Raw genomic sequence first — 17,273 nt, 5'->3', positions numbered from 1 at the left:
CAGATCCCAACAAGACGGGAACCTGAGCTTTCGGTTCGCCTGTTCCCCCCTCCACCTCGGCCACCTCCCTTGTAGCAAGAGTGAACTTACAAATTTGTACCCTGCCCTGGGCTTCCCGGGAGTGTTTTGGCAGCCCCAGAGAATGTAAAAAGTTGGGGTGCACATACACATGGAAACATGGCCGAGTGACTCAGTTTACTCAGCTGTCTATTCCGATTTTCTCCTACATCATCATGGTGTGGAAAAGGTGAAACCATTCCTGGGTGGTTCTCCCAGGTGGCCAACCTCTTTATAGGCACGTGCCAGCCCCCGAGCTCTACCGGGGCTGCTGAGCTCCATCGCCAAACTCCTCCTCGTGTGTACTGTCATGAGATCTGACTGCTAAAATTGACCCGTAACACTAACAATAAAAAAATCACAACTGTGACTTGGTACCTAGTGTCCTGCCCATGTGACTGTCTCAATGGAGGCCCCCGGCTGTCCTTTGAGGATCAAGCCAGAATGGTCCTCGCTGTTTAACACAGTCTTGGTGACTCGCCTGAGATCACGTGCTGGGAAAGGACAGAGGGCGGATGGGACCTGGATCTGCCTGTCTGGCAGCGGCTCCAGCCCCCTGTTCCCATGTGACTTGCACTACGGGCCCACTGCAGGCTGCCTGCTGGTCCAGGATGGAGGCAGTGAGGGCCAGTGGTCTGCTCCGGGTCAGCCGGGCCGCCTCCACCCGGCCAGCTGGGCTCTGGGCTGGAAAGAGTGAGTGGCAGCAAGGGCTCAGCTGCCAGGCTAATTTCTTGTTTTGATAGAAATTGGGTCCCGGGCCATGCACAGCCTGAGCCTGGCTAGTGGACAAGCTGGCGGCTAACGAATAAACAGTAAGCCAGCACCTTGCATGGGGCAGGATGGTCTGGTCAGATTTCAAACCTCAGTTTGCTCGTCTCAAAGGCCTGGAAGTGCATCGAAACCCATGCGCCTTTGCCTGACTGCCCTATCCTCCTGCTCAGAAACGCCGGGCCTGGGACGTGACAGCTGGGCTGTGCACACTCCACTGAGAGCCAGTGGCAAGGAGGCTCTACAACGTGTGCCTGGAACCGTGACGATGCGGGAACGCTGCTTAAATAACTCGGGGGGGTTTGGAATCCCTCTCCTCCTCTCTTCCTGCTGCTCGGTTTTTATTCTCCCCTCCAAGCCAGGGCTGTCCCTGGGGGACCCCCGCTGCCCTCCGGGTTTCATTATTCTAATTATCTCTGTCACAGACAATTAGAGCTGGCTTCTACCTGGAGGAGTGTCCCCGAAATGAAATTACCATCCGCTTCTCCAGGGCCACCCTGCTGGCAAGCGATTCGATACTTACTATTGTGCTCCGGGTTTTGCTGTCGAAAAAGGAATCCTTATCAGACAGGTCAAATCTGTTGAAACATTGGGAAGGAAAGGGGACACAGTTCACCAGAGTCTGCGGTTCTCGGGGCTTCAGGGCGCTGGGAAATCACACCGTCCCCATGAGTGGTGACCATGAGATGGATGTAACTTTGCCCCAACACCAGGTAGGACCCATTGTCCCTGGACATCTGGAACAATCTGCTTCATCGTCCCTGCTCCTGCTCTGAGACCTTCACAGGTGGGGAGTGACCCTGGAGGCAAGAATGGCCAGACGTTCCTCCCTGAAAATCCCACCTCCTTTTAATGACATCCTCGCAGGAAGTCTTTAAAATACCAGCTTCAACACTACAGGGGACAGGGACAGTCTCATTCTATCATCAGACAGTTCCACTTTTGAAAGCAATTTCCCTGCAACTCCAGATGGTCTGGATCCTGATGTCTGGGGCTGCACAGAGACTGCCTAAGGCTCAAATACCTGACCCGCTCCCCAAGGCACTTAGGTAGAGCCGGGGAGGGTCCTCTGGGGGGTCTCCACCTCCATGGAGCATGGAAGTGAGCTGTGCACTGGCCAGGAAGAGGGGGCTGCCCACCGGGGGCAGGGACAAGAGGGGCTGGGGTCTGGGGGCTTTTCCCTCTAATGCCCAGAAAGTGCCTGCTCTAGAGCTGGTGGAGGGAGTGGGGCTGGGGGCTGCGTCCTGCTCCTCTGCGGCTGTCCAGCAGGGGAAGCTCCTGGCCTCGCCCAGTTCTGAGCCAGGCGCTTGCTCCTTCTCCCTGCCCCTTCTCCCACCCCCACAAGACTGGTTGTGTCCAGGAGCCTTCCTGCCCCCAGAGCTTGCCTTCCAAAGTCCCTCTGGGTTCCCAGAGCCCAAGCTTTCTTTTCCCACCTCTGCCCACACCCCAGCTCTGCTCAGCAGGTTCCATGGAGGCCTGCGGCCACCGCTGACCCAGGTGGCTATGCACCACTGCCCCTTGGGAGCAGGGGAGGAGGGAAGGTTCCAGAAAAGGTGTGGCACTTCCAGGCAACCCCCACTGACTGCGAGTCCCTGGGGCTTCAGGACTCCTGCCTGGGGATGCTGTTCAGTTCCTGCCTCCTGAGCTCACTTGGGCTCAAGGCTGCTGAGGCTGCAGGAGGTGGGACAGTCCCGAGAGGGACAGAGCTAGGAGAGGAAGAGATGCCCAGGTCACTGCTTTGGGGACCCTTACTTGGGCAGGCCCATGTGGTTTTTCTTAAGTGTTACCAAGCAGGAGAAGACTCGGTGCCCCCCTAATTGTTCAGTTAACAGTGACCTTAGAAATCATCTCCAAGGCCTTTTCTGGGCTCAGTACCTACAAAGCTCTTACAAGCAAATGTCCAGGAGCTGAAGTTCATTGGGCAGGCCCATGTGGTTTTTCTTAAGTGTTACCAAGCAGGAGAAGACTCGGTGCCCCCCCCTAATTGTTCAATTAACAGTGACCTTAGAAATCATCTCCAAGGCCTTTTCTGGGCTCAGTACCTACAAAGCTCTTACAAGCAAATGTCCAGGAGCTGAAGTTCACTGTTCTCTGGGGGAGGGCGAATCAACATGCATTTCTCATGCTGGAGAGTGAAACCCAATAGAGCAGGGCCCTGCGGGGTGCGGGGTAGGGCCCCCACTTACAGGTGCTGCTTCTCCCGGGAGAAGGGATAGGAGAGTCTCTTCGTGGTCTGGGGTCTGTGCTCGGCCACCCTGGGCTGGATGGGGTCTGTGATTTTCTGGAGCACGGAGTTGATTTTTTTTAGGAGGCCACGGGTCTCATTAATGTGATACATCTGCAGACAAGACCAGGGGCAGGAAGGATTCACGTCAGTCTCCTGAGCCATGACCCTGGGAATTGATTCTTGGACGGTCAGAGAACTATCCCACCCACTGAGATGGCACGTCCAGGATGGGCCACAGTGTCTCCCCCACCAGCTCCGGCTTGGATTCTGGATCAACCCTGAAAGCGCAGTTTCAGGAGAGCACAGCCTAAAGTGCATCTATTATGTGGTCCAGAAAACTTTCCCCAGTCTTTACTTCTGTTTCAAAACAGGTAATTCAGATGATTTCAGTGGATTCGAGAAGCCAAAGGCTGACTTGCTCCCGAGCACAACTTCGTCTCTCCACAAGCAACAGTGAACCCCGATGCTGAGCTAAGCTTCGGGGGACATGCTGTTAAACTGCTTTTTGACCATAAAGTTTTCAGAGTTTGAAAAGAAAAGTCCTAGCAAGCTACAAAACGTAATTAAAAGAAATCTCATAAATTAGCTGAGACACCATAAGCAAAAAGGAGCCAGAGCCCCAAGTTTCATTGTATTTGAATTTACAGTAAATTCCTGGGGCTGGGGGCTGGGAGGTGGGCTCTTCTGCCTGCACCGTTTCCTGGCGGGATTTTCTCTGGGGTCTCTAAAGATCACCAGGGCTGGGTCATATTCTCCACCATCAGGACACGGGATCCCAGGAGGCTCTGTCACATCTGAGCCAGGTTGCACTCCCAGGGGTGGCACCGAAGCCTGCTCAGCTTTTCATAACAATTCAGAGCTTTGAGGAAATAACACTGTACCCCGGGTGTCTGTGTGACATTCAGACATGGCGATATATATTTTGGAGTAAAAATATCACCACCAACCTTCTTCGTCGGCATCTTCAGTTTCAAAAACTCAGCCTCTCTGCACAGCACATTCCAGGGGGCATGGATTTTTACAAACCCAACGCCATGAATTTTAGTCTAGAAAGAGAAGAAAAGTTCTCCATCAGGGTGGGCAGAGACCAGCTGAAAACCCTTTTTACCTTCAGATGCAACCACAATTGACCGTGCAGCTGGTCCCCTCACTCAGTCTTGATGACACTTCGGGGCGCTGCTAGCAGCTTCCTGCAGATGGTGAAATGAAGAGCAGGGGTAAAGAGGGCTCCCCCAGGTCACGCGGGAAGCTTTAGGAGCCAGGAATGCTAAACGGGGGTCCCGAGAAGCAGAGACTCCAAAACACCTGGGAAGCTTTCAGGGGGTTTCAGCTGAGGGTCCCCAAAGCAGCCTGGGCCAGAGAAGAGGACCTGGGTGCCCTCTGGTCTGTGAGCAGATACAAGGACGTAATGGCTGAAGATGTGCCCCTTTGGGCATCTTCACTCCGTGGGGTCAGATCCACTCCTGTGCCTTCCCAGCTTGATCTGCTGGGTCCCCGCGTCTGCACACCCCTTTTCCTATTGTGAGTGGGCAGCTCGAGGGCGGTGCTGGGGGTCAAGACCGACTCCCCCACTAAACCACTTGGAGCTTGGACGAGTCACTTCTCCCTGATGTGCCTTCCCAGCTTGATCTGCTGGGTCCCCGCGTCTGCACACCCCTTTTCCTATTGTGAGCGGGCAGCTCGAGGGCGGTGCTGGGGGTCAAGACCGACTCCCCCACTAAACCACTTGGAGCTTGGACGAGTCACTTCTCCCTGATCCTGAATGACAGTAATGAACAGTGGAGGGTCATGAGTTCATGGGGGCAGCACAGGCTAGGGGCTTCATGAGAACTGACTCCACCAACCTGCACAGCCAGCTGGATGGAGCCGGCAGAGCTACTGCCCCCTTTACAGACCGGAACGCAGAGGCTGGCAGGGTGCAGCCGTGCTCGGGCACAGGCCGTGCTGCTGAGCCCCGGCTCTCCACCACAGATGACGCCGCCATGCCCCCACGACTCTAGTTTTCTCTACCCCCCTGGATTTTGCGTTTAAGAGAGTCCCTTATCAGGCGAACAGCATGTGTGCAGTGACTGCGCATTTCCCCATCAGACACTTGTAACACCAACATGTGACCTTCCAATCACCCGAGATAACTCAGCTGCCCTGTAGTGTCCGTGTAATTGCAACAAAAAGCCAAGCAATGTGATGCTTTTCTAAGGGAGAGCTCCCCTATGGGCAGTGGAGTCCTCTGTCCCCCAGGGCTTGGAGGCCAGGCTGGGGCCCCTAGACTGAGGTCCCGTCCACCTCTCCTTCCCACAATTCTGAGCCTTAAAGGAACTGACTGGCATTCTTGCCAAAAAGGAGCCAGGATATGGGAGGGAGAAAGCCAGCTGGAACCTGGCCTACCTGCTCGGGGTGCAGAGTGACCAGGCTCAGAGTCAGGGCCTGACCTGGGTTCTGTGCCCTGCATGGCAATGACAGGCTGAGTGTGTGGCACAAGCATGCGGGTTCATTGGAGGCTGGTGGCAAAAGGCAACGGAGCCAAAGTCACTTGGGGGTGACGTTTAAGAAAACAAAATCTGAAGTGGGTCACATGAATGTGCCCGGCGAGGGCCTTGGCTGCAGCCTGTGGGAGCTGCACACGCGTGTATCGAATGAATGAGCTGAGGCCAGGGTAACGGTAACGCCGATGGGGCTCGCGCCTGCTGAGTAACAAAATCTGAAGTGGGTCACATGAATGTGCCCGGCGAGGGCCTTGGCTGCAGCCTGTGGGTGCTACACACGCGTGTATCGAATGAATGAGCTGAGGCCAGCGTAACGGTAACACCGATGGGGCTCGCGCCTGCTGAGCTGCTGAGTGCCGCGGGCCGGTCCCTGCTCCGTGCACTCGGTGTGTGCTGATTCACTTAGACCTCACAGTGGGCCTGTCAGGCAGGTCCCACCGCTGTGTTCATTTCACAGCTGAGGACGCTGAGCTAACGCGCTGTATTACTTTCCCCTGACTGCTGTAACAAACGACCACAGACTGGGTAATGGAGACCAGAAGTCCGAAGTCAGGGGGTGGCAGGGCCGTGCTCCTCCAGAGGCTCTAGGGGAGGGTCCTTCCTGGTCTCCCCCAGCTTCTGGGGCTCCTGGCCCTCCTCGGCTTGTGGCCGCATCCCCCCAGCCTCTGCCTCCATCGGAACCTGGCCTTCTCCCCTCTGCGTGTCTCCGCCTCCAGTCCCCCTCTGTTTTCATTTGTCGGACTTAGAGCCGACCCTAAATCCAGGATGATCTCAGCCAGAAACCTTTAACTTAATCCCACCCGCAATGACCCTTCTTCCAAACAAGGCGGCATTTGCATGCCGCAGGTGGACATGGACTTGGGGGCTGCCCTTCAGCCCTCCGCAGTCTTCGCGAAGCCACAGGCCCAAGTCCCTTTCGGCTTTGTGCAGGAGCCCACTTAAGCGGTCAGGGATGCTTCACAGAAGTGTGGACCCAGGGCCTTGGGCCTGGAGCTGCTTCAAGGAGACAGCAGGGCTAAGGCACTCCGGGCATAAAGACCTGATGGCCAGGGCCCAGAGGCGTGCCAGCGTGGGGCACCCCCACGGGGAGCCTGGAGGCCCGGGCTGGACACCGGGCACGGGCTTGGGCTCCCTGTGTGAACCGATGCACCTCAGCACGGGCTAGAGGAGGCAGCCCCCAGTGCTCAGGTGAGAAGAGCCTGGATCCTTCTGCTGCCTGTGAGGGGCAGGGCGCGTGGGCACTGGGTGAGGCCATGTGGCCTAGAGGCATGGGACTGGGTGGCCTGGGTTGGAATCCTGCTCTTCCCCTGTGCGGTCTCCAGCAAGTGTCTAACCTCTCTGAGCTCCCATTTCCTCATCTGCAAGACTGGACAAAACAAGGCCTTTTTCACAGAATGGGAGCCTCTGGTGCTGTTAGTCCCTGTGCAGACCTGGCTGGCAGAAAAGCTCAGAATGACGAGGGGCTGCTGCTTCTGCTCAGGGTCTCCTCTCCCTGACCACAAGCAGTCAGTGCCACGCCCGCTTAAGGCACGGGCTCCTTTGCCCGAGAAGCTTAAAGCTGTGGCCCCAGCCCCGGGGAGCTGCGGAGGACACCCAGACCCAGAGGCAGCTGTGACTCACAGGCGCAGGGATGACATCATGGGGCACCCCTGTGTCAGGAGAGAAGGCCATCGATGGCCCACGTGCGGTGGAGCCCGTCTTTCCTGTTACAGACCCAGATCTATTTCTGTGCACGGCTCACCCGCACGCAAAGACCAAAATATATTCTTCCGAGTCCATGGAGATTTCTCTCCACGGTGGTCAGGAGCTGCTGCCTGCTGCTGGCCTCCCTGGGAAAGCTCGCTACCCTGTTTACGTGAGCGATGGGGTCTCTCCCAGGGAAACATCTGGCGACAGTTGGGAACAGGGTCATGGGACCAGTGCGGCAAAAACACACACAAGATGTTTTAAAATGTGGTGCCCGTCCTGACAACAGTCCGCCCACTGCGGGAAGAAACCGTGAGATGCTGGGTCCCCTCCACCCCCAGCCAAGTGCCCCAGAGGAGCGAGCTCTGTCCTGACTCCAGGCCCTCGCGCTGGCCAGGCCACAGGGCTCTGTGAGTGGACAGGGTCAGGTCCTCAAATAGATCCTCACCTCCGTGAGGAGTGCAAACTAAGTGTGTTTAAACCTCCATCTGAGCGCAACTCGGAAGAACTTTGACCTCACTGGAATCACTCAGGCATTTTCCTTTCAGAGGGAAGAAGATAATCACAAAGAAAACAGAAACGTCCCCACGGGGCATGCATGGTGGTCAAGGACACCCAGGGGTCCCCTCGATATCCCCGGCTGCTACAGGCCCGGCCACCAGTCATGGCAGTGGACCCTGTGTGTATCCACCATCCATTCATGGCCACCAGAGGTGACTCACTGAGGTTGAAGTGTGGGCTTGGAAATCGCTCGAAAGTTTGCACCAACGAGGACCCAAGGTGAGCGATTTTCCGGTTGTCCCTGGCCCCCTCCCCGCCCCCACCCCCATCCTCACAAGTGGTCCACACCACGAGGACCCCGTTCGCTGCTGGTGTACGGTCCTCAAATCAGAGGGCTCAGGATCCTGGAGGGCTCAGGCCCCAGGGCCGCGGTGTGACTAAGAGGGGCCTCCCCAGACAGCACCTCCTGCGTGAATAGCTCTGACCTGGCTCAGTGCTGGTGGAAATCATGGGGGTGTGCCGTGCACACAGAAGGGACATGAAGCCTCAGGCCCCAGGGCCGCGGTGTGACTAAGAGGGGCCTCCCCAGACAGCACCTCCTGCGTGAGTAGCTCTGACCTGGCTCAGTGCTGGTGGAAATCATGGGGGTGTGCCGTGCACACAGAAGGGACATGAAGCCCCTTCCCAAGCACGGTCTAGGCCACCTGGTGCAGGAAAAGTCCAGGAGCCTGGGGAGGGCGGGGCTCGACTGCCACTGGGGACTTGGGCACATTCCTGTCTCTTTCTGTCCTTGGCTTCCCCAACTCCCAACCAGGACGACACCCACTCCTGCTGTGAGGCCCAACCAGGAGGGCGCAGGCCTCTTTCCGACCCTGCCAGCCCACAAGGACATGTGGCTGCCAGGGTCTAACCCCCCTGTCTGCAGCAATCCAGGCCACTGGGAAACAGGCTGGGGTGTGAATACCAGCGGCCGTGGTGGCTGCCCCAGAAGGGGTTCACGTGCTCCACCCCAAACAGGCTCACCAGGGGACATGTGATGCCTGGTGCAGCATCTTGGTCAGCCCCTTGTGACCAGGTGAGATCCCGGTGGCACAGGCACCGGCCTGCCCTTCTCTGCTGGCACCGGCTTCCAGCATGGATGGGGCTGGATGTGTCTGTTCATTTGACCGATGTGTCCCTGGGTTGGAGAAAGTGCCTGGCATGGAGTAGATGCTCAGTGACCTTTACTGAGTTACTGAGAAAGGCAGGAGGAGGGAGCCCATCTTTATTGAGTGCCTACTGTGCACCAGCTGGGGGCAGCCCTGACATTCAGACCCTCATCCAATCTCTCCCGTGACCTTCTGGTGGGTATCGGTGTGTCCACTTCAGTAAATATGGACGAGGGGGCTGGGAAGGGCTGCAGAAACTTGTCTCGGGCCCACGAGCAGTGGACGTGGAGCAGGAACTCAACCTGGGTGGATCCTACAGCGCCCACTCCCACCCCTCCACCCACACAGCTCCCAAGGGCAGGGGTTTGACAGAGGACGAGGTGCTGTCAGTCACCGGGCACAGGTCTGTAGGACGTCCTCACCCACCAACTGGCACCTTCCACATTGCGGTTACTGCTGACCATGTCTACACTGCACCAGAGGAACCTGTGCTGAGTCTGCACCGCACAGGAGGATCACATGGGCATGGAGACATACGAGGCAGGTGCATTAGAGGTACTCTTCTTGGGGAGCAGCCACCCACTCTATGTCACCGTGACACTGTTCCCAGACTTGCGCCTCCTGTGGGCTGGGCCAATTGATGCCATCTCGGCGGGTGGCCAGGCCTGGCTCCTCTTTTCCAACAATGTGGCAGGAGCTGGTCCGTGGACATCTTTATCCCCATTCCCTGCTTGGGGTCTGGCCCCAAGGCCTGCTTGATGGTGGCTTGTTATGGGAATCAATGACAAACAAGTGATCAAAAAATATCTATTCATATTCCTGCTTCTGTGCAAGGTGTGTAGATTACCTGGATCGACACTCCCGTGGAAAACAGTAAAAAACGCTGGACGGAATAAATAAAAATGCTTAAAATGCTAAAGAACTAGAGAGAGAGCAGGAAGCTGCCAGGTTACATTTTGGAGGAAAACCTAGACCCCAAGGAGTTACCAAGATCACGTCTTCCCCAGGGGCATCTGCCCACATGGCCACATGGGCTGCCTTGGAGCAGGATGTAGCCAGAAGTTTCCATGCAGGCCAGCTGAAGGTAGGGTGTCAGACAGGAGGCCCTCCCCACAGGGAGATAGGCCCCTACGACACAACACTTTCAGGTGATCCAGAAAGGGTCCTCGAACCCCAGGGGACTGCAGGGAAGGGGGTCCTAGTGACTAGCAGAGCAGGAGAAGATACAGGAAAGGCAAAGGAGGCCCTAAAGAAGCCTCCCCGAGAGGCTCGGCCACCTGTGCAGCCATAGGGACCTCAGCCTGTGACTTTGGTTCAAGGTGGTTCCCACCTAGAATGCACCATGGACTCTCTGGACAAGGGCACCTTCACCCCAGGCCTTGGGAAACCCCCTCGAGTCACATAACACCAATGACTAGCGGACGAGAGAGCCGAGCCCTCCAGGACACGAGATGGCCCCGGGGGGAGGGCCAGAAGTGACCAAGATAGACATCGGCCCTCTCAGTTGGGTTTAAGAAAGGATTAGACGGGCAATAAATCAGCTATGCTTACCTCGTTAAAAGAAATAAACCCCAAGACAGAAAAGATCTGCAAAGGACAGGAAACTATTAAAAAATGAGATAGCCGACTTGGAAAAGAACCAAACAGAAAGAACTTCTAGAAATAAAAAAGGATCATAAAAAGGATTAAAAACTCAACAGACACGTTTGAAAATATTCAACCCCTCCAAAGAAAGAAAGACACCTGGGGCTGGAGCAGGGGGACACTGGTGAGTGGCTCAGGGGTGACGATTGCTAGTGCCCGGGACGTAAATACTTCCACCATGGCCTATTTCAAACTACCAGTGGGTTAATGACCGGCTCACAAGATTTCTGGCGAGCCAGAGGTTGCTGACTCCAGCACATACAGGCCTGGAGACAGATGAGGCCCTCAGAACTGCTGCCAGAGGGCAGAGATGTCACTCCAACCCCCGGGGCCAGGGCAGAGCTGTGCAACGGTCTTGGGGAACATTAAAGACACGGCTTTTAAAAAAAAAGTGCAGAATTAGAAGTATGTTTGCGTGAAACCAAGACAGGCCTACAGAAATCAACAGTAATGAGTCACGTGTGAGCCCTGGACCTCATCAGAGACGCGGGAGACATAGAAACTTTAGGGTCAGACATAAATCTGCAGTGGTGGGATGAAGAGTGGTGGTCCCTAACATCCCCTCCTGCACAAGGCCAAGCCTGCAGGGGCTGGGGGCTGCATGTTTTAGGGCAAAGAGCACGAGGTCAGGAGTCAAGAGTCAGGCTGAGAGGCTGGTCCCACTGAGGGGTCCTGCCCTGCTGGCTCCATCTGCAGAGGCTCTGTTCGGGATCTAATCCCTGCCCCACCTACTCATGGCTCGGTCAGCAAGCCCGCGTGGGGTGGGGTTTGCTTTCAAACTGACAAGTCCCAGGAGAACGCTGATTGCTCTCGCTAGTTCTGTAGAGCCGGGATTAGACCTGAGACTCCTCAAAGGCGAGGACCCCCACCTCCAATGCCCAGGGCTGTGAGGAGGGGTCCTCCTCCCACCCCCACCAGTGCTGAAGGCCATGCCATCTGGAGGCTGGTGCCCTGCCCACAATTAGCCACATCCCAGAACTGCCTCCACGCTTGCCCACATCCACAAAGCCTCAGCTGGTCACCTGATGGGGGGTGGGGGGACCTCCACGTGCAGGAGACCCTTCTCTTCACAGATGTGACTGCCATCGGGCAGGGAGCAGGGCTGGGCTGTTGCTGTTGTCCAGGTCCTGGCAGCTGTCTGTGGCAGACTATGCCCCAGGGCTGTGGGCAAGGGGGTGCTTACAGCCAACGCGGGCCAGCTCTTTCACAGGCCAGGCCCACCACTGCACAAGAAAGATTGGCCATCACCTTCATTTTACAGACAGGGAAACTGAGGCCCACGTGCCCAAGGCTGCTCAGTCTGAACCCGCACGCGGATCTCAGAGGCTGAGCCTTCCCCGCCCACTCATGCCTCCCTAGGCTTGGTCTGAGAACAGCGCCCATTCTCCCGTGGGGTCCTCACTTGCTTTTCAAAAGCTAAGATGGGGAACAGATGTCACTGCACGACCACCCGCAACGCCTGCAGGGGAGGCGTGCCAGGAACCAGCAGCAAGTGGCGGTGCACAGGTGAGCCCCAAACAGCAGCATGGAAGCAAACAGGCTCTTACAGGGTTCCAGTATCTGCACCTTAACTGAATCTGCCAAAGCCAGAGTCAAGTTCAACATCAGGGCAGTGGGGGCCTCGGCCACCCCCAGCATGCTCAGCTGGGATTTCAGTGTGTGGCATTCTGAGCAATGACCCCACGGACATAAATAACGTCTAGCAGGCTTTGAGGCTGGACTTCAAAATGCTAATGGGTTTCATTTGTAAGAAAACATGTTGTCCATGAACTTCTCGTGTCCCTTTAATGGGAACCCTGGAAGCTGACCCCACAGCTGTTGAAGGGGGGGGAGGGAGAGAGAGAGAGAGAGAGAGAGAAAGAGAGAGAGAAGGAGAGAGAGACACTCCCCGGACCTGCTGAATCGGGGCCTGTGTTTTGACGAGCTGCCCAGGGGTTCCTGTGCACGTGTGGGCTCTGCAGTGAGGCAGGCCAGGCTGAGGCTGGACCCTGTCACCCCCAGTACTGATGCTGGTGCCTCTGTGGTCCAGCCTGCCCTGTCCAAGCCACCCCACTCGGACTACCCCTCCAGGGCAGTGTCTCAGCTACTGTAGTGGGTTGAATCGTGTCCCCTTAAATGATAGGTTCATGTCCTAACCCACAGTACCTGAGAATGTGATCTTTTCTGGAAACAAGGTCTTTGCAGATGTAATCAAGTTAGGATAAAGTCATACTGAATTACGGTGGGCCCTAAATAGAATGACTGCTGTCCTTATAAAAGGGGGTGAGGACACACAGAGACACACAATGAAGGAGGAGGCCATGTAAAGATGGAGGCAGAGGCTGGAGTGATGTGGCCACAAGCCAAGGACTGTCAGCAGCCACCAGAAGCTGGAAGGGGCAGGAACGACTCTCCCCTAGAGCTTTTAGAGGGAGCATGGCCCTGCCACACCTTGATTTTGGATTTCTTTTTTTTTTTTTTCCTTTTTGTCTTTTTTACTGACCGGTAACGGAATCGCAACCCTCGGTGTTGCACCCGCACCGCGCTCAGCCAGTGAGCGGGAACCGGTCTCCACATGGGATCCGAACCCTTGGCGGGAGTGCCGCCGCACTCCCAAGCGGCACACTCTCCAGTGCGCCACCGGGCTGGCCCTTGATTTTGGATTTCTGACCTTCAGAACCATGAGAGAAGAAACTTGTGTTGGTTTCAGCTACCTAGTCTGTGGTCCTTTGTTATGGCAGCTGCAGGGGACGAGCACAGCTATTAACTGGTCCTTGAGAACTGGCTGTTGTGTGCTCAGCCAGGCGCGTCTTCCGGCAGCGTGACGTGCTGCACATGACCCAGGGATGTCTCAAGACAAAGGCAAGCACAGAGGGGCTCTCATCTATGTGAAGCTCACAGACTGGGAGTGACCCAGCATAACACACCCACCTATGGCCCAGGTCACATCTGCACGGCTGGTGACCTCACGAGGCTGCCCTGTCATGGTCTGGAGGGGCTGGCATCCCCCCTGGGGACCTTCTTGTTGGTGTAACCCCTCCGCTCCCTCTGGCTCCCTCTGGTTCCTTTGCCTCCCTGTCCAGCCTTCAGAGCAGGGTTTCTTAACTGGGGGTGATTTTGGCCCCCAGGGACATTTGGTGATGTCTGAGGACATTATTGGTTTTCATGACTTATGGAGGTGCTACTGGCCAGGTACAGGCCAGGGATGCTGTTAAACATGAAGCGCTGATAGTGCTGAGGTAGAGAAGCCCTGCTTGTTAACAAGCAACGGCATTTGAGCATCCAATAGATTCTGTGGATTTTTCTCCCCAGGAAAGTGCACATAAACCCCAAACATTGCTCCCAATTGGGTCTGATTGTGCAATTGGGCTCTCTTGCAGGCTATTTTCCAAAATTGCAAACCCTTTCGCTCTTTGTAATCCGAGCACACCCCTGGGAAAGATTCTCCCTGAACTAGATACAACAGCAGCCGGCATCTGCTAATCACAAGGGCAGGGGCCCACGCACACCTCAGACGCAGCTCGTGCCCAGATGGCCTTTTAGTAGACTCTGGGACAGCAGGTGAAAGCCACAGGCTGCAGCCAGGGACGGCTCTTCCCTGCAACCTCGGGGTCTAGTTCATCTCAGATGAAAGCTCAGGGGTTTCTAGGAGGCCCTTGGAAAACACAGCTTAGGTGGTGAGCGTCTCCAGTAGGGAGGTGGGAGCAACTCGGTTCACCACTTTGAGAATATGAACTATCATGTCTACACCACAATCATGTTTTCACTTAAAAATGGCCAAAGCAACTGCTGCAAAGTCTCCTGTAGCTCTAGAGACACATTACCAAAGAAATTTTGGGGCCACTTATTAGAAAAACTGGGTCTTTTTTATGACAGTAACCCACATCCTTATGTTTGCTTTTTATTTCAAAGTCATGATCGAGAATATAAAGTTTCAAAAAGGATATGGATGAGGTAGTATTTGACTGAGCTCGGAAAGGTTCTTTTCTGCCTCTTTCTTGGGCACTGCTATGCCTATTTCAGTACGAGCAATAATATATGATGTAATATTAGCATCAGCCAGTAAGAATTCGCCACATGCTGAACTCTGAGTCAAGCACTTTGCAATGGTTACTCATGATAACTTGGTGATAAAAATACTATTCCCATCTCCACTTTACAGACTGGGAAACTGAGGCCTAACAGTTAAATAAGGATAGGTAGAAAGTCACGGATCTGGCTTGGGTCAGTTTGAATGATCAGACTTGGAGGTTCCTGCCAAGCACGAGATTTTAAAGTTGCAGTCAGGAGAGAAAGACATGGATAGAGAGTAAATCCCTTCGGGGGTAGACAAGGCACACTGGGCAGAGAGCAAAGTCGTGGCTCTCCACGCTTCAGCTGCCAGGGAGAGGCCTCTGCCACCGAGCCTGCCCGGCCTCTCCTGCCTCTGATGGAGCCAATCTGTTCCTCTGGTTATGAAATGGCATGCTGAAATAAACCCTGCATAGTAGCAGTATTGTTCGAAAAGCCATAAAGCTGGCTGGGCAGAACAATGCGAAAAGCCAGCAAGAATTGATCGCTTGTCTCTTCCAAGTGGCGCCTGCTCAGCTCCAAGACAAGGTGAGACCAGCCGCTGAAGGACCAGCAGATACCTGTTTCCTGGCTGCGGCCTCAAAGTCAGGGAGAAACACCTTGGATCTTTGTTAGGATCAAGTCTCTGCTTCCAAGTCCCTTCACACACCCTCGAAACTCCAGTGGGCACCATCCCTGCCACGGAACTCACAAACGCCTGCCAGGCGGCCCAACCTCCGGAAGGTCAATGGAGACCCGGAGAGATGCTCCAGTTGAACAAAATCCCTCAGCCCATCAGGTCAAGGTAGAAAAAGGCCTCCTTGAGCGTTCTGATTGTTTTCAGGGGAAGTAACTTGTCAACAGAGTTCACCATCCGGGTTCCCTAACTGACTATCTTTTTGGTATGAATACTCCCAGGCATTCTTATCACTGGACCCAAAGCATTCATTATTTAGGGACATGGCGGTTCCTGTTGAAATACCAAACCAATGCCAACTCTGTTTTAAACATTCACGGTTTTCTCAACAGCCCCTGAATTAACTGCCGACTACTTTTTCTGTTCAATGTCTTGCAGAGACTTTTGCTGATGCTTGATTAATGCGCGCAGTGACGGCTCTGCAGGCTAGGGGCCTTCCCCCCCCATATTCACGTAAGGAAGGGCACCCGTGCACAGAGACGTTGAGATGGCAGCTGGGGAGCACACAGCAATCAGCGGAGAAGTGGAGGGAGACACCACCGTGCCGGGGCTGCTGAGGTCATTCTCTGCACGCTGCTGCCCCTCGGCCACCAGGGCAGCCAGGTGTGCAAGGTGAGTCGACCTTCTGTTCTCCCCAGAAAACTCTCTCTTAGAAAGACCGTTAGGCTTTGCTAGGCAGAGGGGCTCCGGAAAACAGTGTCGCAGACTCATGGATTTCTGAGTACCAGGAGACCCGTGGGGGTCAGCTGGACCCATCTGTGCATTTTACAGAGTGAGAAACTGAGGCTCAAAGAAGGGCCAAGGTCATTAGGAAGAATCCCAGGAGAGCTTTGTCCTCTGTCCCTCTGAATGGGCAAATCTTCCCAGGAAAGAAACCGAACAGAGGCAGGAAATGCTTTGACCCTGCAGGTCATTACTGCGAAGGTCAGCCCCTCCCAGAGCAGATGTGGCCGGGAAGGGAGGTTTGGGGCTCCCCAAAGCCGCTTGGAAGCGATTTCTGCCCCACCTTCACATCAAGAGCAGCGTTTTCATCTGCACCTTCTCTAAGAACAGGTCAAGGCTAGAAAGAGACCCTCCCCCCCCCGCCTTCTGAAAGTGAGAACATCAGGCCCCGCACAGCCCAGCCCCACAAGCCAGCGACAGGGGCCACTCACGTCCTCGTCGCGCTCCAGCTCCAGGCCGGCCTCCAGCAGGTTGCCTTCGTATTCCTCCCTGCGGAACCACTTGTCGTCCTCGTGGTAGTCCATGGGCGGCTCGGGCGAGCCCGCTTCCACCGGCGCCCCCTTCCCGGGCAGGGGGTGGTCCTGCTTGAGGCTGCGCGCCCCCGGGGCTGTGTCGTGGTGCTGGACCCTCCTGGCCAGAGTCCTGCTGCCCGAGGGCCGCTTGTGGTGGTACACCAGGATGTAGTCCACCTTGCGCTTGCCGTCCCTGAAGTACAGGCCGTACTTGCATTCGGCATCGGGGTCCACAGACAAGGAGTTCAGCAGCTGGGGGGGAGCAAAGAGAAATCTGCTCTCTATGGAGTTGGCAGCGAGGGGCCTTCAGCTACTTGCTCACTCCACAAACACCGAATGCCCGCTGGGAGCTGGGCCCTGTGCTGGGACTGGGACACAGCCGTGGACACGGCAGCCAGGCCCTGCCTTCATGGAGCCAACACTCTCTAGAAGGAGACATTCGCTGCGAATCCCACACTGGTCACCCAGAAGGTCTCCTGGTCTAGAAGCCAGAACAGGCTGGATGGCAGGGACCTACCTGGCTGCTTGCAAAAGGCTACTACTGTAAAAGCTGCCAAATGAACTCCTCCCCCCGGAGGGCTCTTCCCACACGTTGCCAGGGTCTCAGGCAGAGCAGAGCAGAGCTCAGATTCTGTGTCTGCAGATCTCAACCTTTGATGGCTGGTGTCTGAGGCGGCCACAGGGTCACTAACTAGCTGTGTGGCCAGAGGCGAGGCTCTCACTGTCTTAGCCTGGGTTCTCCCAAAGATGGGGAGGGGGGAGGCTAATTGAGGGTGAGTTACTGAGTGATCACTGCTG

General features: G+C 55.7%; 1 protein-coding gene across 3 annotated transcripts in view; it reads right to left on the bottom strand.

The window, feature by feature from the left end:
- The window catches only part of ANO1 (anoctamin 1, calcium activated chloride channel), a 95,999-nt gene extending 79,277 nt beyond the window's left edge, over nucleotides 1–16,722 (bottom strand). For 2 of the 3 annotated variants that reach the window (XM_008589680.1, XM_008589681.1), the window contains exons 1-4: nucleotides 16,395–16,722; nucleotides 4,000–4,098; nucleotides 3,012–3,163; nucleotides 1,349–1,403 (exon numbers count right to left, since the gene is read on the bottom strand). In XM_008589680.1, the coding sequence (XP_008587902.1) occupies nucleotides 1,349–1,403; nucleotides 3,012–3,163; nucleotides 4,000–4,098; nucleotides 16,395–16,487 (399 nt within the window). In that variant the 5' untranslated portion in view covers nucleotides 16,488–16,722. The remainder of the gene's footprint in view (nucleotides 1–1,348; nucleotides 1,404–3,011; nucleotides 3,164–3,999; nucleotides 4,099–16,394) is intronic. The other variant, XM_008589679.1, reaches the window with a different exon arrangement.
- Between the last annotated feature and the right edge of the window lie 551 nt (nucleotides 16,723–17,273).

Source organism: Galeopterus variegatus, unplaced genomic scaffold (genome assembly GCF_000696425.1).
Source record: "Galeopterus variegatus unplaced genomic scaffold, G_variegatus-3.0.2 Scaffold5590, whole genome shotgun sequence".
Taxonomy (NCBI): domain Eukaryota; kingdom Metazoa; phylum Chordata; class Mammalia; order Dermoptera; family Cynocephalidae; genus Galeopterus; species Galeopterus variegatus.
Note: the sequence above shows the minus strand (reverse complement) of the source record. Positions and strands in the feature narration are given on the sequence as shown.